This window comes from Botrytis fragariae (assembly GCF_013461495.1).
Source record: "Botrytis fragariae strain BVB16 chromosome Unknown tig00000000, whole genome shotgun sequence".
Lineage (NCBI taxonomy): Eukaryota > Fungi > Ascomycota > Leotiomycetes > Helotiales > Sclerotiniaceae > Botrytis > Botrytis fragariae.
Genome location: NW_023500986.1, coordinates 226060 through 247415, shown reverse-complemented (window position 1 = coordinate 247415; position 21356 = coordinate 226060). Strand labels below are relative to the sequence as shown.

At 43.6% G+C, this 21356-nt stretch overlaps 6 protein-coding genes across 6 annotated transcripts; 2 read left to right on the top strand and 4 right to left on the bottom strand.

The window, feature by feature from the left end:
- Positions 1 to 2758: 2758 nt before the first annotated feature.
- Bfra_006279 (uncharacterized protein) lies at positions 2759 to 3391 on the bottom strand (the record flags this gene model as incomplete). The annotated part of the gene is made up of 1 exon (XM_037336653.1): positions 2759 to 3391. The coding sequence occupies one exon, from the start codon at positions 3389 to 3391 to the stop codon at positions 2759 to 2761; it is 633 nt and encodes a 210-aa protein (XP_037198019.1).
- A 745-nt stretch (positions 3392 to 4136) lies between these two features.
- Positions 4137 to 7194, bottom strand: Bfra_006278 (putative tpr domain protein; the record flags this gene model as incomplete). Its single annotated transcript, XM_037336652.1, has 2 exons — positions 4137 to 6777; positions 6827 to 7194. 2 exons carry the CDS (start codon positions 7192 to 7194, stop codon positions 4137 to 4139), a joined length of 3009 nt encoding a protein of 1002 aa, XP_037198018.1.
- Positions 7195 to 8013: 819 nt separating this feature from the next.
- Positions 8014 to 11961, top strand: Bfra_006277 (putative sda1 domain-containing protein; the record flags this gene model as incomplete). Its single annotated transcript, XM_037336651.1, has 7 exons — positions 8014 to 8060; positions 8110 to 8145; positions 8203 to 10295; positions 10848 to 11068; positions 11236 to 11662; positions 11727 to 11743; positions 11818 to 11961. The coding sequence occupies 7 exons, from the start codon at positions 8014 to 8016 to the stop codon at positions 11959 to 11961; spliced, it is 2985 nt and encodes a 994-aa protein (XP_037198017.1).
- A 2425-nt stretch (positions 11962 to 14386) lies between these two features.
- On the bottom strand, positions 14387 to 15549 carry Bfra_006276 (putative 40s ribosomal protein s5 protein; the record flags this gene model as incomplete). Its single annotated transcript, XM_037336650.1, has 4 exons — positions 14387 to 14986; positions 15044 to 15227; positions 15353 to 15405; positions 15463 to 15549. The coding sequence occupies 4 exons, from the start codon at positions 15547 to 15549 to the stop codon at positions 14669 to 14671; spliced, it is 642 nt and encodes a 213-aa protein (XP_037198016.1). The 3' UTR covers positions 14387 to 14668.
- A 2273-nt stretch (positions 15550 to 17822) lies between these two features.
- Bfra_006275 (putative gnat family protein) lies at positions 17823 to 18641 on the bottom strand (the record flags this gene model as incomplete). Its single annotated transcript, XM_037336649.1, has 3 exons — positions 17823 to 18308; positions 18363 to 18550; positions 18584 to 18641. The coding sequence occupies 3 exons, from the start codon at positions 18639 to 18641 to the stop codon at positions 17823 to 17825; spliced, it is 732 nt and encodes a 243-aa protein (XP_037198015.1).
- A 1607-nt stretch (positions 18642 to 20248) lies between these two features.
- Positions 20249 to 21351, top strand: Bfra_006274 (uncharacterized protein; the record flags this gene model as incomplete). The annotated part of the gene is made up of 2 exons (XM_037336648.1): positions 20249 to 20465; positions 20525 to 21351. The coding sequence occupies 2 exons, from the start codon at positions 20249 to 20251 to the stop codon at positions 21349 to 21351; spliced, it is 1044 nt and encodes a 347-aa protein (XP_037198014.1).
- Between the last annotated feature and the right edge of the window lie 5 nt (positions 21352 to 21356).

The window sequence follows — 21356 nt, the reverse complement described above, 5'->3', positions numbered from 1 at the left end:
CGGATGCCCGGATTAACAAAAGTAGAGGCTTCGTGTAGCATCAGCTATGTCTCCGCCTTGTATGTAGTAACATTGCATACTCATTCGGCGACCATTGGCCTCCTAAAGGTCCATGAACAGAGGGAGCAGCAAAATAAGAGCAACTAAGCCATAGCTGGTGTCGCTACCCCTCTTTTTGTCTTACCATGACGATGCCGGCTTGATGGACGACAATTGTGATTGATGCGCGAATTTGGGGATGCAGCTTGAGCACGCCCTCACAAGCAAGCACAAGGAGAGTAGGACACCATCGGACATTTGAGTAGAACGTTTAGAATCTAGGAAATGTGGTCGACGCGGGGAAATGCGATCTGCCGTCGTAATCAAAACACTTTAAGTTTACCCCGCAGTCCGAGTTCATATATGCGGGCAACATTTAGAGTTCCAATCAAGTACCTGGAGTAAAAAGAGAAGCCAATTGAGTTATAGCATAATCTGAACGTGACACAGCTTATGTTCTTGGTTTCCAATGCACTGCAGACTTCTGCCACATTGATGAACATATTACTAGCAAAACGAAAGACCGAAGTCAATTCCCGAGCTATTCCCGCCCTCCTTTTCCCCCTCAACACCGTGCACCTCCTATCGATCGTCGACAGCTCCTCAACTTCAAGCTGTTTTTGACAAGCCTTGCAGGATACTATTCACAAGGTGCATCGAAGTGCTCAAAGTGTTCGTCGAGCGGGATGTAGTCAAGGATCCAAGAAAAAAGTTGTTAAAAGACTTCGGTAAGGTTATACGAAGATACTCATCGTAGCGTGTTGCGGGGTCAATGCCGCTTTTAGTCTGGCATTTTTCCACCACTACTGTACCCCGGATCGCATGCCAGACTTTTCTAGCACTGGATCAAACGGCATAACATGAAAACAGGGTGCACTTTGGATCGGTGGCTTGTGTGTATTCAGGGTCAGATTGCCAATTCGGTCTTTTCTAGTCATAATAGGAAGAGCATTCATGCGAAGACGAGTCAAGTTTAGTCAGAACTCTATTCGACCTCCACGTTTTCTGGAGCTTCACGGTCTAGATTGTGAGAACAAACTAGTGGTGAAGGAGCTCTGGGCATGAATGAAACGCTATCTACGAACGATGTAGGGAAATCTAATCAATGGGCTCACTCGAGATTATTGGATTCCTGAGATCGCTTTTTATCTCTAACTTCATTCATAATTGATACATTCAGTGCCAAGGTCGGCATTCCTGCCTCAAGGTTTTGACCAACCAAAAGAGACAGGTAGTCCGGACTACTATGAAACATACACTCTCGCTTATATCTCATGATATTATAGCTCAATTAGAGTTGTAGAGTTGGAGTACGCCCCTTGATCCTCTTATGCTAAGGTCACTTGATTGCGATGTTTGGAACATGAAGTATGTCAATTTATTCTATTGGAAGTTTATCATTTTTGGGTTCCGATCATTTGCACATTTTGAGGGACTATAGAACATTGTTTTTGATCTCCAAGGAGGTTTATTTTATTTGGAATCATAAATGCTCGCACAAGTCGGATAGGTTTCAAACTTACTTATTTAGATGCTGTTGATCATTTGTGGAGGACTTTTGAAGGAGCAATAACGCCTGGAAAAGTCAAGTTGTTTCCCAACTTACTTTACTGCTTACTTGGCAATTTACCCCTCACTCCATCATTCACGTGATTCTTCACATGATGCTACAACAACCTGAAGGTTCTCCCTCTCTTCTCCTACCTGATCTTACCTCACGGCGTCGTGGAGTATGACCTTGTTCTCTGCGGATCTCGCGGAGCTCGACCGGGTGGTTTGGATCGGCATGCGACCATCGATCTCGTGCCTCTCTCCTCTCACTCTCGCGGCGGCGAGATGAGTGGTTTTTTCGGCGTTGGCGATGACTCATGGCGTTACTTAATCGATTTTTTTTTGAGGTGTTTGAGTGTTTGGATGTTTGGTTGAGACTGAGTTCTTACTCTTGAAGCGGAAGTCCCTTTTGAATGTTATAACACTCATTGTTCTAGAGTTGTCCACTTCGATGGGAACTATTCGAATATCATTTGACAGCCTTTTGGAAAATTCTTCAAAGAGCTTGGAGAGAAGTCATCATTATTTGAGGGAATTTTCATTTCATAGATAGCTGTTCACATGTTGTTCAATGACCTTTCGTGCGTCAAAGTAGCCTGTAGCACATTTCTTACCACATGTCCTCTAAGGTAAGGTTGAACACTGCCACGCCCAGCAAAGCTTAATTCTGTATATGATCCCTGAAAGACCCTTTATCCCGGTACGTATAGTAATAATTTCTTGGCACGTCGCCTGATGTGGCAAGCCGAGTGTCTAGTGCAACATCATACAGTAGCGCGGAGTGTGAAGTATGTCCGTTCTTGAATTTTGTCTCTGACTACAATATTGATAATGAACGAGGCAGCTCAATTGGTCTAGATCCAAGTCTGGTTTATGCATTGTTGATATATCGAAAATTCATTTGACTAGTTCATCATTTGGCGCTGCAAAGTTCCCGATCATTCCGTACCCTGCCCATTAGAACTTACCAGCGTTCAGTCGCGGTTTCTCCCAATACCCAATTTGATTCCAAGTTATCAATTGAACTTTCATTGAGCTTGCACGTGCCCAATTCACCACTCTGTGTATGACTGTTGCTCAACAAGAGCTCAAACATTGAGCTTATACACCCAGTTCGCCAAACTAACTTCCGCATAATAGAGCTCCTGCCATCCCTACACAATGCCATCTAAGCGCCTCCAGCAGCCGGTACTTCGCCCCCGGGACTCCCTGCTATTTCCGCTTCCGTTTTCCTATTCTTCTTATGTTTCCTGTGCTTCCTCTTGTTCACCTTTACTTTGACCTTCACTGTTTCCTTCACAATCTCCTTCTCCTTTCCCTTCCCTTTTCTCCTCTTCCTTTGACTGCGTTTCGCCTTCATCATGTAAACCCACCCTATCAGTCCTATAATCAACACCCCAATGATACACCCAATGACTATTCCGATATCTCTACCGCTATTGTTGGGTTGAGGTGCCTGCGTCTCCACTGCATATGAATCACTTATCGGAGTCGAATCAGGGAGGGAAGCAGGTCCAGAAGTGAATGAATTATCGTTGAGTTCGATATAGGATGTGTAAGTAGTGGTAGGAGCATCAACTATGATGGTGGAGAATTGTTCACGCAATAGATTGGGGAGCGCAGTCGGGATTGGAGATTTTAGAGGCAGTCTTGAGGGAGTGGGAAGTGGAGTAGGAGAGAGTGTGTAGGCAGAGAATGCGGCAGAAGGTTGGGTGACAAGTTTTATAATTGGGGATGTGGAATTTGCGGCTTTGTTTGGATACGAACGGGAGGATAAAATGGAAAAGGCTATTGGAGCCATATTTACAGTACGAATTCCACCAGGGACAATCTGAAAGTTTCAATTAAACATAATGAAAATTGCGCCAGTAACGCAGAAAAAAAAGAATCAATTGAATTGAATTGGGGATTGATAGGAATTAAAGCAAACATGCGCCAGATATAAAATACAGGATGATGGAGATGATGGAGAAATCTGCAAGCAAGGCCCTAAAAATTGATTGGCCATTGGAATAACATAGAACGTGGCGCCTTGGGTTGGATTCGCGTAGCACAAGACCCGTTTGTGTGAGTGTTTGCTGGCATGAATTTCAGGAACGCAAATAGGCTGAACTAGAAAGGCTGACAGTGGTAGGTTTGAAATCTTCAATGATGGCATCTTGCAACATCAACGGACAATACTGGATCGCGTGTATGAATGATTCGATATCAGGCACCTGAAACCACTCTGTGTTATCCTTTTGGACACTATAATTTGTACAAAAATAAAAATAGACGTAACAACAAGAAACGTTATCAAATTCGTGCATGAACTCCAGCCTCCGACGAGGCTTCTGTAAATTACTCCTGCTAGTTGAGCCAGCAAGGAGAGAACAAGGATCAATAAAGAACTCCATCCAAAATATCTATCCATCCATTATAACGCCTACTCGAACATCGTTTACGCTGGGCTACCCTTCCCGTAGATGTAATCTCACGTGTGTGTTTTCTGACAATCCTTGACCAGGCTGTTTTCAAAATCCTTCCATCATTACCCTCTAAGAGCCTTAAATCGGATCGGAAAGATCCTTAGCAAACTTTTCATACCCTCTATACGCCGTGATAGTAGCATGGGCATCTGATCCAAATACCTTCGCAAGGCCAGCGCATGCTTCTCTGAAAACCTTTTTAGCCTCTTCAGGACGGTTTCCCAAAAGGTGCATCACTTCAGCGAGATGGGCTTTCGCTCTGACGGTTTCAGGGTGGAGGTCACCCATATTTCCCTCATAAGCTCGTGAGATATGACGATACAGCCCGGCGGCTTCGGTATAACTCAATGCATCGCCGCGTTCACGCTTTGCAGCTGCCATGTAAGATAGGCACTGAAGTGTCCAGTGATGCTGAGAACCAAATACTCGAGTAAGGCCCTCCAAAGCTTTTCCGTGAAGCGCATCGATAGTGTCCAACATCTCTTCTCGCCCTTCTTCAAGAGGGAGCTGCCCACGTATAATTTCACCTCGGCAGGTGAGACTGTTGAGGTAATCTGGATGTGACTCTCCAAGAACGCGTTTTCTACCGATCAACACAAGATCCATCTTGTGGAGAGCTCCGCTATGCTGACCAAGGCCAGCAAGGATGAGAGCTTGGAGGTGGAGACTCGTCAGCTGCTCGGGATGAAAGTCATCGCTCTCAAAAGTTCCTTCGGTGTATATCTGCGTTCTATCGACCAAAACTTGAGAACTTAAACTCTGAGCAGCATGACATCCTTCTTTGAGCCTTAGACATTCCGCAATCTGATGTCGACTCGTCAGTATGTCCGGGTGTCGCTCACGATCTAACCATGGACCATGTTCTCTTGCGGTCAAAACAGCACGGTTCATGGTTAAAGCTTCATCATATCTCCCTTGTGCTAGCATCACTAGCGCAATGTTGCTCCGACAAGTTAGAACCAGAGGATGAGAGTCAGATAGATGAGTCGTCAGAACTTCGGCGGCGTTGGTAAGAAGAGATTCAACTTCATTGTAATCGGAGGAAGAAACGGCTTTGGACAGTAAAATCCGTGCTTTAAGACTTTTAATGTATTGAGTTTGAGGATGCTCGTCGCCTTGAGACATCTGGCTTCCACGTATAGCACCTTCCACAAATCTAAGGGCATCATTAAACCTGCCAGACTTATGCAGTACATTTGCAAGGTGTTGGCAACTGATGAGAGTGTCGGGATGATTGGTTCCTAAAAATGTTGCCCTTTTCCTAAAAGCTGTCGAAAATTCTATTTCAGCAGCTTGGTAATTGCCAATCAGCATGAGAGCCGCCCCATAGTCGTCAATGCTGGTACATAAATCACTTTCCGGAGCATTCATGGACTCTTTCGTACGGCGAATCTGGCGGAAGAGGTCCACGACATCGGCTTTGTTGGTACCTTCTGACAAGTACAGGATGCCCTCAACGCGTTTCTTCCACAACTCATCTGGCTGTTCTTCAGTATACGTCTGCAAAGCATCTCTAAGCTCTCCATACTTGGCTAGTAGGTCGAGTAGCGAAAGATGATGTTGAAGTACATTGAGATGTTCGTGGGGTATTGCCTCAGGCAAGGTATCAACTGCGTGTGTTGCCATCTTCAAAGCATCATTGTAGAGGCCCATGCGAACAAGATGTTTGGATTCTTTGTTGTAGACCAAAGCCAGCGCAATTCGTACAGAATCACTGTTCTTGCTTCCATCGCCAAGGAAGCGCTCGAAGCATGCTTTCCACCATTCTCGATCCTTGCTATTTGAGTCAGGGTAATGATTCCCAAAGGCAACAACTGCTTGTGTGTACCATTCCAGCTCTTGCTCAATCTCACATTCTTCCGCTTCTGATCTTTCGCCGGTAATGACCTTCTTGAGCGACAAGAAGACTAAGGGATGCATATTGTATGTCTCGCTAGTATCGTCCTCTGTGACGAGAAAATTCCCCTTCAAAATGCACATTACGACAATGAGATCAAGAGGATCAACCAACGAGCAGATGATAGAACGTGGCACTGCATTGCCACCAAGATAATATAGATGGTGAAGAATACGAGCAGCCATAGGGTAAGTTGATCGAAATTGTCTAGCATTCATAACTCCCTTTCCAATAACAGATTCTTCTTCCGATATTGTAAAAAGCGGAGCCACCGAACTCAGCAGTCGTAGTTTGAATTGATCATTTGTTCGGTATATGGAGATGAACTGCGACAATTTCATCGAAGTATCGTTGAGTAAGTTTGAGACCTGGACAATGGCTCTTGGCAGACAATTGACAAGAAGGGCGATTTCGCGAAGTTGCTCGTCAGTTGAACTATCGAATAGGTCAACGGTCAACCTGTCTCGTAATAAACACATTGTTGGTTCGAGCTCGAGGCATCCCACTTCGAAGATATTGTGGGGGCCACTTAAGAGACACCCGTTCGATTTAGTCCTTGTAATGAGTATGATGGCACCTTCGAACCTTTGTAGCCTGTCAATCAGTCTACCATGCTCAGTGTGCTGCATCAGAAAATCGAAATTATCCCCGGCATCAACCACCAACAAACTTGCGGAGTCCCGTCCTGGTCGCAGCCAATTTTCTAGTGGTTCATGTCCGTCGACGGAAGGTGCAAGCAAGTTCCCAGGCCCAAACCAATATATTGATGCGGGTGATGCTTCTCTAATTTGGTAGACAAGCTCAGTAATGAGCTCGGTTTTCCTGTGGATGTGAGTTTTGGCATTGGAATTATTTAGGGCAAACAACATACCCTATTCCTCCAAGCCCTACTACTGCCAATCGACTCTTTTGATCTGGTTTCCATAGGCTGAGTAGTTTCGCCAGAGTTGAAGAGCGGCCCACGAAATTGGAATTTCGGGGAGGTGGGAATTTGAACTCTGATTGTATCGAAGGAGGCTCAACTTCCGTTACCACAGACTTCTCGAATGCCTTCTCAACGGCTTCTCTGACCGCCTGGTCAACAATGGTATTGATTTCTCTAGTATCCGCGATAGCATCTTTAGCCGTGTCCTGAAGTCTCAAAGATAGATTCTCTACGGCTTGATCAAGTGATTTGTTCAGATGTTGTGACACATGCTCAGAGAGCTTTGTAAGGATATATGGATCTGCATCAGACATTTTCGCAGAAATAAATGGACAATCTGTGGGAGAATTCATTACCACCGATAAGGGTAGATGAAGGGGGACATGAAAAGAACGAAGATGGGTAGGGTTTGCATTGACTTATGGGCTCTTTGATCACCTGCCACTGGGTAGGAGTTATATAGTATTTGGGCACGATAATGGCTGAACAACGACTTCACCAAAACCTGATCCTTTCAAACGAACCGTGATATCACCATCATAAAAATCCTGAAATTACTCGCAGTAGTCGTAGCAAAGAGTGACTCCGAAGACCCACCACAAACTTATGTGGTACCATTAGAAGCTGGAGACTGGCATCGGAAACCAATGAGATGCTTTGGGGGCCATCTTGCAAATTCGGTAGGTCTCGGATTGCTGACGCGAGCTGAGGCTCATGATAATATTGGGGATCGATGCAGTCATTGTTAGCTACGTGCTCCGCGTTGATGCGGCCGCTAACTGAATATATACGAGGTGTGGTAGCCACTTGGATGTTATTTGATAACGTTAGATGAACCATCATGGATTAATTCCACGTCGTCGCTGTGATTAATGATATAAACTTCTTGGGCGAGCGTGAGTTGGCAAATATGTGAACCAATAGAAAGGCATGTGGTTGAAGAGTTTGCCAACCTCAGTTATTTCATATTCAAACACCTTACTAATCAATTCTCACACGCCCTCTTGATACCACTAGTCACTTAAGCGACTGGAGCTAAGATAATGATAACGAAAAAAATTATCTCACCCATGTGAAATTCAGTGAGAAGGCAGAATCGAACACTCAAAATCGGACAGCATCCAACCGGCATTATGGGTAAAAAGAGAGTTGGTGCTTTGGAGAAGGTTGATGCGGATCTGTAAGTATTCAATTGGTATATTTCTACTAATCATTGCTGACCTCTATAGTCCAAATTTACAATACAAGATTCGAAGAGATCCAAAGTAAGTTACATGTCTCCTACACTGAGTAATGGAATCATCATCTAACAAGTATACCAGATCATACGCAGAAGACTTCCTAAATCAATATGGACAGTACCAAGCACAAAGAGACATTTTTATGTCTTCTCCTTCCACTGCGACATCCGGCGGCATCGTATCATTTCACGACCTCATCGATTTCGTCGCGCATTGTTCAGACTGTTTCCCAGAAGATACCGCAGAATTCCCAGAGGATCTCAAGCAGATTTTGACCTTACACCATGCCGAACTTGAGAGCGAATTGCGTGAGAAGATCGTTGGTAGTCTGGTATTATTGCGACGAAAGGAAGTGATTGATTCGGCCAATCTTCTCAATACATTGTTTCCAATATTGGTAGCTACGCCTAGTAAAACTCTTCGAACATTGCTATTCCAGAAGATCTTGTCAGATCTCCGTACTTCAAATTCGAAGAGTATCAACCATCGTCTCAATCGAACAATGCAAACAGCACTGTTCAATTTACTCACCTCCGACCGAACATCTTCCAAAGGAATTTGGGCTGTCAAGATTACAAGAGAATTGTGGAAACGACAGATCTGGACAGATGCGAAAGCTGTTGAAATTATGAAGGAAGCTAGTTTGTCAGATAATGAGAAGGTTATTGGTGGTGGCGTACGGTTTTTCTTGGGAGGTGACAAGGAGAGAGAAGAAATGGAGGACGAAAGCAGTGACGAAGAAGCCATTGATATTGGTAAGCTGAAGCATCAAGTTGGAATTAACAAGAAAACAAAGAAGAAGACGAAAACATTGGAAAAGGCCGTCGAGAAGGTACGAAGGAAGGAAAAGAAGAGCAAAGCACCCCATCCACTGAATTTCTCCGCCCTGCATCTCTTGCACGATCCCCAAGGTTTCGCCGAAACCCTGTTTTCAAAACACCTTCAAAACTCAAAGTCGAAACTCAACCTCGAACAAAAACTGATTGTCCTACAATTGGTTTCGCGACTTGTTGGCTTGCACAAGCTTACTGTAATTTCATTATACTCGTACTTTACTAAGTACCTTACACCACGACAACCATCTGTAACTTCATTCTTAGCATCTCTAGCTCAAGCAACACACAATCTTGTTCCACCCGATGCTTTAGAACCTTTGGTACAGAAGATTGCCAATGAGTTCGTCTCTGAAGCTTCTGCCTCGGAGGTCGCTGCTTCCGGACTGAATGCTATTCGAGAAATTTGCGTACGACAACCATTAGCTATGAATGATACACTTCTACAAGATCTTATCATGTACAGAAAGAGCAAGGATAAGGGAACAATGATGGCAGCGAAAGGATTGTTGTCCTTGTACCGTGAAGTCGGAGCAGATATGTTGAAGAAGAGAGATAGAGGAAAGACAGCGACCATGGGTCTCAAGACTGGATTAATCAAAGAAAGACGCTTTGGTGAAGAAGAAGCCGGCGGTATCGAAGGTATCGAACTACTTGAGCAGTGGAAGGAAGACGAAAGGAAACGAAAACGAGTTGAACGTGGATTGCCGGAAGAATTGGGCACGGATGAAGAAGAGGACGATGAGGAGGATTGGAATGCATGGGATGTTGAATCTGATGCTGATAGTGATGAGGGTGGTTGGATCAACGTCGAGAGCGATGGTGAAATTGAGATCAGTGACAGTGAAGATGAAAAGCCTGCCGCGAAGAAAGCGAAGCTCGAAGTTAAATCTAGCGAAAAGCCAGCTGACGGCACCGAAACATCAACAGAAGATGCCGAGAAGGAGGCTGCCGACAAGGCTCTTGAACAGAAGATCTCCACATATGCAACCACCAAAATTCTCACTCCAGCCGATCTTGCAAAGCTTCAGGAGCTCCGTCTTGAGGCTAGCGTAAATAAAGCGATGGGAGGAAGGACACAATCTCAACGAATGAAGGACGCAGCTGCAAGACATGCGGATGATGCCTTGACAGCTGATCAAATTGAAGGTTTCTCGAAGTTACAAAAGAATACAAGAGAAGAGAAGATAGCAATGGCTAGGGAAGGAAAGGGTGAGCGTAGCGAGCATAAGTCTACCAAGGCAATTAGGAGGTCGAAGAAGGATGCCGAGGGCAAGAGTACTACCAATCAAGAAAAATCTCGAAAGAAGAATTTCATGATGACGTTGGGTAAGGCTAAGAGTAAGCAAAAGAGAAGTTTGCAACATACTAGGAGGGTGCTTAAAGGACATATTGACAGAACTAAGAGAGGTGGAAAGAGAGGAAACATTGGTTGTTAATTTATTGGTCGTATTACAAATTAATCAAAAGCAAATCATGCAGCTTCATCAATCTGCAGTATCGTGGGCTTCAGCCAACTCCCTGAACTTCTGCATTAACAACGATGACTTGTGAAGTTGGTGCGAAATATATAACATCCGTTCGTTTCCCATTTCTGTCAAAGTCGACATGAGCATTGCGTTACAACATGATTTGTATGCAAAGGGTGTTCTCGTCATCCTCATTTCATCTACACGCGTGCAAAGTGCTCGAAGAGAAGGTGCAAGTCTCCAACCGCAATCTAGAAGGCGCGAAGAGACAATAACTTATGTGTTCATCAATCTGAAAGACACACCAAGATCTACTCGATACATCCACAAGCAATATACACTAATTCATCACCCTCGACAACATCAACATTGCGTTTTTTTGTTTTGGATCGTTTGGCATAACAGTATCTTTTTAGGCCGATAGTACTGAACGAGTTTCCCAAGTACATTATGGAGGAAAGTGGCTACGAAAGCTTTTTGGTGGATGACGAAGGCCAAGGGTCAAAGTATCCGCCACTTGAAGTATTTCCACCGGATCAGGAGATCACATGTCAGTATTTGGGAGACATCTCGCCTTTTCCTCAACATTTCCGAAGAGGAGAAGCACTGCTTAAGGGTGCAGATACATTTACGAAAAGAATCGTTGTATGTGTCCCAGAACTACCATTATCATTCCGCTCACATTTTCACATCCTGCTGGTCCCGCTTAAAGCATAAATGCTTTCACGGATGACCTCCAGAAGCATGTTAGTCCAATCAACTATTTTGAAAGATAATCGAAGTGATTGCATCCTTCTAACTATATTCTGAAGGCCTTCTTTCTGTTTCCCAATGGTCATCCATTACAACTCCCACTCCAGGGACTTTTGAAAGATACTTTTTCTTCAGACCCTCATGAGAATTTCTACGACAGGGCAGTGAATGAATGTGAACCCGAATTAGATAGACTTTTGAGGACGTGTATTCCGAATATCTTCCAGGAAAGGGCTCCCTCGGAAGCTGAAGCAGAACTAAATCTTCTTGATTCCAATCCGCCTTCAAAAACATTCTATGCCGTCGCGAATTTCCCAAAACCTGAGCCTGACTTGGATCTGCCTGCCGCTATCTCATTGCCGAAAAGACTCTCTTTTGCCGCACAGGATTTCCTGGATTCCGACGAGCCTGACGAACCTCGGATGGCTTCTTCCTCGACTACAATGAAGTCTCATTCTTTGCCTGCCTGTCTTCCTTGTCATAAGCGTAGAAAAGAATGTGGCAGACATCCACCATGTTCCAGATGTATTGAACTCATCGGGTAAAATAGTGCATTGCATATTTTCAGTACGCTATTAATTCTACTCAGACCCAGACAGCTATTTACCTCTATCAGCTGAAGCTGATCAATATGCATACAGGCACGGAAAGATGTACCAGGCGTATCAACAAGTAACGTTACTAATGCAGACAAAGCTGTTGTATCGAACACGCCCACCACTAAAATCAGATTGAAGCTCAGAAATAAACTGGAGGAACCAAAGGAGAAGCAATTGAAGAAGTGATCATTGGAGGTTAGGATAGAGTCGTGGAATGTATTTTCTTTTTGTCAGTTCGTCATGGAGTTTTATCAGCGAAACGTTGGTAATCTGAATTGGGTATTGTTTTATTGTATCCATAATAGCGAATCATGAAAAGTTTCTTCTTAGCCATCACGTTTCAGAGCATTAGATCTGATGATCAAGATTGATATCTCTGAACTGTCTTTTTGAATTGTTGTATCTTAAATCTCCGGACTTGATGTTCAGAATTATTTGTGGAAAAGCTAGAAAAGTTTCGGCGGCCTACTCATACACAATGTTTGTGTATCCATCAGATTTTGCAGTCGTTTAACCCCCTTCTAGTAAGTATATCACTCTTCTGAATAACATCGCTCATTCAGTCTTCGTTTCCGCCCCGAGGGAAAGGTATGAGAATATCTCAACCGCAACCACTAAAGCACATCCAAATGCCTCTTCACAAATCAAATCAATGATGCTCGTTCTATTCTCGTGTCCCAATTCTCTCCCGTTATCTACAGCTTATGAACGTCGCTTGGCTCGTCATCATCTATATTCATCCCTCCTCTACAGTCAATTTGAACGATAATTTCAAGTTGTATGTTCCTGATAGTACTCATTCAGATTACTGAATTTTTTTGTTATGCTCTCTCGGTGATGCATGCTAGAGACATAGTATGCATATATTATTCACGCATAGCAAGAGGAGTTTGAAATGATTTGCTACAACAAAAAGCCAGATTTACAACCATATTATTCCTCACGATCCCATTCGAAACTCCAGTAAAACTTTCCCAAAATTCTCACAATACCCTTCCCTCCTGTTCTCAACATAGCCAACTTCCCCAGAGCATCACTGTATCATATGTTCAATCTTGGGAACTCACCGGCTTCAACTTCATCCTTTCATACCTCCTCTCTCAAGTTTTCCATCTCAAATTTCCAGCCTCTACCCTGGAAGTGTAACCAAGCACAACAGGTAATGCATGAATCTGTATGAGCTGAATGATTCATTCCACCATAGTAAATGGTGTCTTGAGTGGATCAGTGATGTTGAGTTTGGGTTGACCACGGAATATATGAAACAATCTCAATATGATCCAGCATCTGGGATGTCAGATATGGGGATATATATGCGGCTCAAAGGATACAAGATTACAAAGCTAGGAAGGGCGCGCACAAAAATATGAGAATAAGAAGCGCCTACATCCGAGGAGATTTTCCATACAAGTGAATGTTCATTAAACACAAAAATAGCCCACATAGTATAAACCCACGAAGTCTACTCCCCATCCCTCTTTTCAAAACTTTCCGGATAACTGTTACATCTCTTGAAGAACCTAAGATCTTTCATTTCATTGATTAGAATGCGAAGTGTTCATTTGTAGCTCTTCAAACCAACCCCAGAAATGGGAGGTCAATTGATCCGCCTGATACTTTCTGGAATCTTGATAAACTTCCTACTCCAGATTTTGCCAAACTTTCGCCACATCTTATGACGGGAAGGGGGGAGGGGCGTCGATGTTATCTGCACGGTGTTGGGAATGATATGCGATGTATACATGTAATCGATATAGTGTGTAGGGTGAAAAAATATAAGAGAGGGAGGACAAGCAGTCCAGTTGAATATCATAGTCAATAGATGGGCCCTCGGGACTATTCACAACACTCCACGGGAACGCAAGCCATTACTTTGAGCATTCGTGCAGGATTGCAAATGTGTTTGCTGACGGACTAACAATATGAATCATGTAAAAATTTCCAGCACCCACTGGACCATTTTCCCAGGAGGGTTGTTCATGAATCGTTGTGGGTTCACTTATTTGCGTTCATTTGAGTCCGTCAATACAAACTTCAATCATCCACTTCGATAAAATGCCTACCTCCTTCCATACATCCTGTTCTCCACCCACACTCGAGTCATCAATCCATCAAGCCCCTCATTCTCAAACCACATACCAACAGTATACTCATCTTCCCCAACAATCCAAGACCCCTGCCGATCGAAACGGGCAAGATGGCGGAATTTACGCAGGAATTAACCATCAGCCATCGATCATTGATAAAGTGGAATTGAAAGCTGGGCGGTAGTAGCCCCGATGCAGCGAGACTACTATATTCTCAATGCGAGGGTGCTTTGGCTCCGGATAACACTGCAACTCTAGGTTGAGACTACCATACGCGCCAAGCATAGCGGAAAGAATAGCCAGCATTATCCAGTATCACTTTCACTGGCAAATCTTGGAAGGAACTCGGACACAAACCTTTGGGGTCAACTCCATGGAAACCTCATACAGGCGGGGATGCAGATGGAAGACTCCTGAAAGCATAATTTGACGTATAAAGCTGAAGTGGTCTGACTGCGAATTCGTTAGCAACATCTGTCAATCATCGTACATGTCACTTGTGAAGCTTTGGAATGTGCGGGATTTGTTCATCAAATTTGCTTTTTATCTGGAGGTATCAAAATTCTGTAGAATCACCAGATGGCATATGATCAGCCCTTACAGCCATCCTAGGCTCATGGTCCCATACAAATTTGTGCACTTGAACCGATGGCACAAAATCACTGAATGCATATATCCATTATTCCGGTTGTGTCATGACTTTTTGCATTCATAAAAGTCGTTTATGTGACAGAAATGCAGCCAATCGCCCATCCATCCATAATGCAAATTGAAACACCCCACAGAAAATCCCCGAATATAACCATTTAACGATTGCTCTTGGCGACACGCTCCAACTCATCCTTCTTCTTGATGGCGTAGGAGTTGCTGCTTCCCTTGGCAGCGTTGATCAATTCTTCAGCCAAGCACTCAGCAATGGACTTGACGTTTCTGAATGAAGCTTCACGGGCACCGATGGTAAGGAGAGCAATGGCTTGGTTGACACGGCGGAGAGGGGAGACATCGACGGCTTGACGACGGACGGTACCGGCGGATCCGATACGGGTGGAATCTTCGCGAGGACCACAGTTGACGATAGCATCAACGGCAACTTGGATTGGGTTTTGGTCGGTCATGATGTGGATCTATAATTTTGAATGTTAGAATTTCCTGCAAATGCATCATAATGTGGTCGGACGTACGATCTCGAAGGCGTGGGCAACAATGCGGACAGCCATGAGCTTCTTTCCGTTGTTGCGACCGTTCATCATCAAGGAGTTGGTAAGACGCTCAATGATTGGGCAGTTGGCCTTTCTGAATCTCTTTTGCGCATAACGACCGGCGGAGTGGGAGATGTAGACTGGGGCTCTGATTTGAATGTAATCGCTGTTGAAGAATATCGCATTAGCCTTTGGCTCTTCCTATAATTCCCCTCATCCAAAACAATTGTCGAATGTTTTCCAATTCCATCATTTTCTCCTTCCCATATAATTCGCATTGGGTAATCTTACGTCAAAGAGATGTCGCGAATCTCAACATCCTCGTAGCTCCATTTGTTGAAAAGCTGCAGATTGTCAGCTTCAATATTCCCATTTATCGATGAATTTTAATTGGGTTGTACCTTGATGCTTCCAATCTCCTCAGTGACCTCCTTTGGGAGCACTTGGTAGCCGGAAACGGCCTCGACTTCGATTTCTCCTTCAGACATGATTGCGATGGCTGATTTGTGGAGTTGGCGGTGGTGGTTAAATTTACAAGTTGTCGACGTCGGTGAATTTTCTCAAGTTGATAGAGTTTCCACTCGAATATTCTTGAGGCGCTAAAGGGTTTGTGTGAAATTCAACCCTCGCTTATTAGTGATGGCCTGAATGCCTGAACATCAAGTTTTTTTTGAGGAACATGAAATTTTCCACTGAAGGCAATTGAATTGGCAATGAAGATATTGAAAATTGATTATTTGATATTTAAATTGATTTCTATTTTGTTTTGAACTTTGAAGAAGTTTCAGATCTTTCTTGAGCGGTGATGAATACATGATTGATGCGTGAGACTTGATATTATGTTGTGGCAGTCAATTTCGATAAGACCGGCTCTACAAAATTTATAATTTCATGTCTTTTTACGGTTATGTGTGGCGACCGTCAATACGAATGTGATCTTGACTAAGTCGAGTTTCTGCATAAACCATATAAGTTCCAAAATGTCGTCAACATTTTTCCTCCACCTACCTTGACCACCTACACACGTAAAGATATACCTGAGGGCGCCATGTGGAATAGATCAATATCTTGGAAGTGCCACCCACATATATATAGATATACAGACGAGACTCCCATCGCCGTTGGTTGTGGTGTTGGGTCTTTTCATGTTGAAGCATGAGGAACATCGTCAACCCATTCGTAACAAGTTGCACCAAAGTCAGACATGGATATCTAGTAATGACAACCGATTCTTACGCCGAGATCGTTCACATTCTGCCCAGGTATGCCGTGAATATGGCGGTAAGCTGATTGTGTATCCTTTGCATGTAACAATATTGAGTGTATGTCCGATCATCGAAAACTCTCACTGCCCGCTCTCGACAGATCGACTGAGCCACGGACAAGACAGGGTTGTGGATTGGCCAGTATCCAGAAGAACAGAGTTATTCTTTCCTCGTTTCTCGAGTTGAGTTTTGCCACTTCAGCGACTTCGTTTGCGGATCCGGACCCAAAATATCCTCATCGCATCTGACTGAACTTATTGTCCCATCCACCAAGCGTAGATTTCATCACATTGGTATCAGGCGCAGGAGTCGTCGAAGGTTAAGTGAACTCGCGCAATTGTATACGCAGTCTCATAACCGCTATCTCAACTTGGAATTGGTGTCTGCGAGCGATTTAATCGAGGGCGAATTTGCTCGAGGTGATTGTTGTTCAAGTGGAAAAGAGCTGATACGTTCCAAAACGAGTACATGTAAAATCAAGACAAGACTTACTATGAGGCGTCAAATGCCTTTAAATTGAGAATAGATCTAAATGGTTGCATAGGTATTATTGACCTTGTATATGCCAAGTTCCCCATTCTCTCGTGGTATATAATTAATATTAATCGTCGTTGAAATACTTCCCCTCATAATGTATAAAGAGGTGTTGAAGGTTATCGAGTTGAGATCTTGGCGTGCGGTCGCACATGCCTTAGTCTATTTTTTACGCCTGAACATCAATCGCTATTCCACTGCAATGAACATCATCTCTGAAAACCACTCTAATACCAGCAATGAAGCATCGAAAATTCATCTTCAACATCGTGGGTAAATTTTACTCGGATAATTTTACATTTGTCCAGAATTATCTTCACTTGTTTGGTGAACGTAAACAAATGGGATTATGATTTCGCTATGCTCAGACGTGTACGCAGCTGTAAACTGAAATTGGAACTGCACCAAGCGGTGGTCCAGAAACAAACTTTGATCCATCGAATGGTTTACAAGAGGACTTTAAAGATTACACACCTTGATACTATCAGGTCACAGTATAATTCTCTTCTACCTCTAGTCAGGAAATGGAGACTTTAAGGAAGGTATTGCGGATTGAGAACCCCTCAATGTTTAAGTTCATGACCTTCGTTCGTCACTTTATCCACCGAGGACTCTCGAATGAGTCTTTTCATTGTCAATATGTATTTGTTTATTGTGAATTACATACCCATATTATCTCCTGTCGAATTTGTAAGTGAATTCACTTTTTGTAGTGTGGCTCAAACATATTTGTATATTCGTCAATCGTCTACCATTTCCAAAGCGTTGTCTCAATTCCTATCAGCTACTCCGTTCCACTGTTGTTTTGCCTTGCAATTAGTTATCATTACTATCTCGCGGAAAAGAAATACGAGTAGGCGAGAAGCCTATCGTGAAGCAGTGATCTTCCTGGAAATATACACCTCATCTGAAAGGAGAGAGTACCGAAGCGTACTTCCAGAATTGACATGCTTCTCAAGCCCTCAGATAAATTTCGGGAGCGTTTGTGGAAGCCTTTGCATATAGCGGAACTCGTAGTTTCCATAACCTTTATCATTACCCTTGGCATTTGGTGCCCACTCCCTGAGATTCACATCCAAATACTGTACGGTCTCGACGCCATGCTTCGTATAAAGTAAAAAGCCGAAAGGCAAAGCTTGCATGAAGACGGGTAACCCCTTTTGGTCTACCAAGTTGTTGCCGTATACAACGAGAGCATTACCCATACCACGTCCATGAAAAGTAGGTTCTGTAAAAACAGATTTGCAAAGAATGGGGCGTTGACCTTTACTCCATCTCTCTAGCCATCGATTGGTTTCAGCCTGTACGAACATTGGCAAACCTGGAGGGAAGTTGAATTCGCCTTTAGCCAAATCCTTTGTCGAAGCTGAGATCCTCGCCTCGGCCTTTTCATCTCGTTCTCGGATCTCTGCATCAGTTGGAGTATTCCACGAGGCCCAGGCAGTAATCTTGTTCGTGTTCTTGTCAATAACTTTGATATGCTGCTAATTCGGGTCATCGACTTGATCTTCGAGCATCTCCGTCACTATTTGCTCGAATTCTTTTGTATTATCAAAGTGTAAGGCAAATGCATTGTCGAGAAGGCAAGCAACAACATGGATGTAAGCGAGTCGGGGTATGTCTGCACGAGTCGCCGGCACAACAGACTTGGCAGGCACCCAACAGCTGGGACCAATGGGGCTTGTAAAAGCTTAGCCAACAGGTCAGTGATGCGATTCTGAACGAGTTCTTCTATCCTTGCTTTCTCTGAGGGTTTCGACAGAGCGGGGCTTCACGGACATTATAGCTTGGATTTTGCCGCATTGATACATTATCACTGTGATCTTTTTACTCTTGATTGACGTAAAATCACCTTTCAAATCCGGATATCGTATTATCCCGCTGGTTGCATCTTGTATCCTGGCAGGAACTATCGGGACAGTACTAATAAGTAACCTTCGTTATCATCATCGATACACGCTTGTGGGTGCTATGCTTCCGGTCATAGGGAGCGGTCTTCTCACAACATTGTATCCCACAACTCGAAAGAAACGGGCAGGTTTTGAAATTCTCGCTGGAGCTTGCACGGAACTTGGGAGCCAACCTTCTCTACTGGCAGCTGAATTTGCACTATCAGCAAGTTAAGTATCTACAGGCCATGGTGTTGTACCCACCGCGGGCTATCTGATGTCCTCGGCTAATCTTGCGATAGCATAAGCTGTGTTTGCAAGTCTACTGAAAAGTAATATTCTTCAACAGCTACCAGATGTAGATCAAGTAGCCAATTGGTCATTGTATCAATGGAATGTCAGAAACCAAGCTTTAAAGGCCCCTTCTCAAGCTTTGAGGGTGCAAGAATGAAAACCAACGCTTGTTTTGCTCCATCAGAGAATAAGTTCATCTGATGTTCCCATTTTGATTGCCATTTAAGTTTGACTGATCACGTGATATCAAACGGAGACAGGATTGATCAATGTCCAAGTAGACTTCAACCAATCGGTCTCGATTCTGCAAATAAACTTCAAGCAGTTGGACTCAATTCTCCAAGTAGACTTCATGAAATAGGGCTTGATTATTTGAATTGATCTGAAAGTATCTCAGGTTATTGAACTAGAATCTTAAGACGAGTTGTCAGTTGCATCAAATGGATTTCACGTGATCCAGTTTACACGGGTAGAAACAAATCCTCATCTTACTCATCACTTCCTCTTGATCAATTTAATCAGTTAATAAGCTTCTCACCATTTAAAGATCTTTATCGTTCTTCTACGCTTTGATTTGCTATAAATCTGAATACATACTAGTTGGTTGTTCTGATCTGTATAAATGTGTGAATTCCATTCTGTAAATTTCAACAAAAACTCACTCGTGAAGCTCAGAATCATATAAGGTGAAGCTCATGTCTTATTTATTAGTACCATTCAGATATACAGTCTTTACGACTGAAATCCTTTCAACTAACGCGTCTTACATTCTAGCCTTACGCACCCACAAATGTTCTATTCACGTCAGCATATTGCAGTAACGAGATGAACCAGAGGATTAAACGAGTTGCGTAGCCTGCCAATCTCACTCCATTAATCTCCCGTGTTCCTTCTGTGGCCTCAAAGATGCATTCCTACCCAGTTCTGATGTATCTTACACCACCCTCTGATCTTTCCTAATGTTTTAATAGTTCGCAGAGCGCATGCCAGAAATCCATTGCATCGTGGTTGGCCATCATTGTAAAAGGATTGTCATGTCATGTACCGCCATAAGTGGCTCTAAAATATTACACTGACTTGACCTTGCCGCAAAGAATCCCAAGCACGTAAATAAATATAAGAACCTAAAGTTGAGTTTATTGTTCTCCAGGTTTTGTTATCGTCACTCTTTTGTTTTCCTATCCCTTTTCCGTGTAGCATTCGCTATGCGGGTATTTCATAATGTTTCTTTGCAATTAATATTGCTTGCATTTGCAAGTCTAGTTCATTCATTTCACTTCACGAACACGGCCTTTAATCCCGTATTAGGACAGCAATTTACGATCACTTGGGTTGATTCAGCCGGCTCCGTTACTCTCCATCTAGCACCCGTTCAATATTATAATGAAAATATTTCGCTAGCCGGTGCAGTATCGATAGGAGGTGTGTTACAATCCAGGCATTATCAATATATTACACAAGACTGACGGTAGAAATCGCAGTTGCAACATCGGGAAACTCATTGACTTGGACTCCGGATAATTCACTTCGAGCTGGAGTTTATAAGATATTTTGGGTTCCTTCAGATAATACTCAACCCGAAATAGACAGTCCGACATTCACACTCGGTCAAATGCCTGCTGGCTCTTCTACCAATACAAGTAGCGTAATTAACAGTCAGGCTACTTCGACCGACACAAGTTCAATCACTTCGCCCACTGAAATATCTAATCCCACTGCAGCAAATGGAGAAGCGGCCTCAGCTTCGACTCCGCCAGTGAGCACTCAACTCGCATCCAATTCCTCCGATTCTCTCACAAACACAATAAAAATCAGCATCTCCGTCAGCATAATCCTCGGCGTAACACTCATTATGGTCATTGCCTTTATACTCATCCGACGTCGCCGCTATCTAGCATCCACGCCTCGAACAAAGAGACAGCTCACTACGAAAGAAATCGCAGATGATAATGATTCTTGGGATGAAGAACGTCAGTTTAAAGCCGAAGTACCTACTGAATCGGAGGCTGCGACGAGATCCTATGTTGATTTGGTGAAGAAGAAACATGTCAGTGTTAATGTAGAGCCAGTGGAGATGGATGCGTATTCTGTTGACGAGAATATGACAGCTGCGAGGGGGCTGGATGAGCGGAGGGAAAGACGAGAGACTAGAGAAATGGATATGGGATTGGGATTAGGGTTAGGAGATGTAGAAGAGCTGGTTGAACCTCGAGAGTTGGACGTGGGGAATTCCGGGACGATCTATGGTGAAGGAAAAATTGGCCATCGGTTTAATGTACGTGATAATGTTAATATTATTGGAATATAATTGAG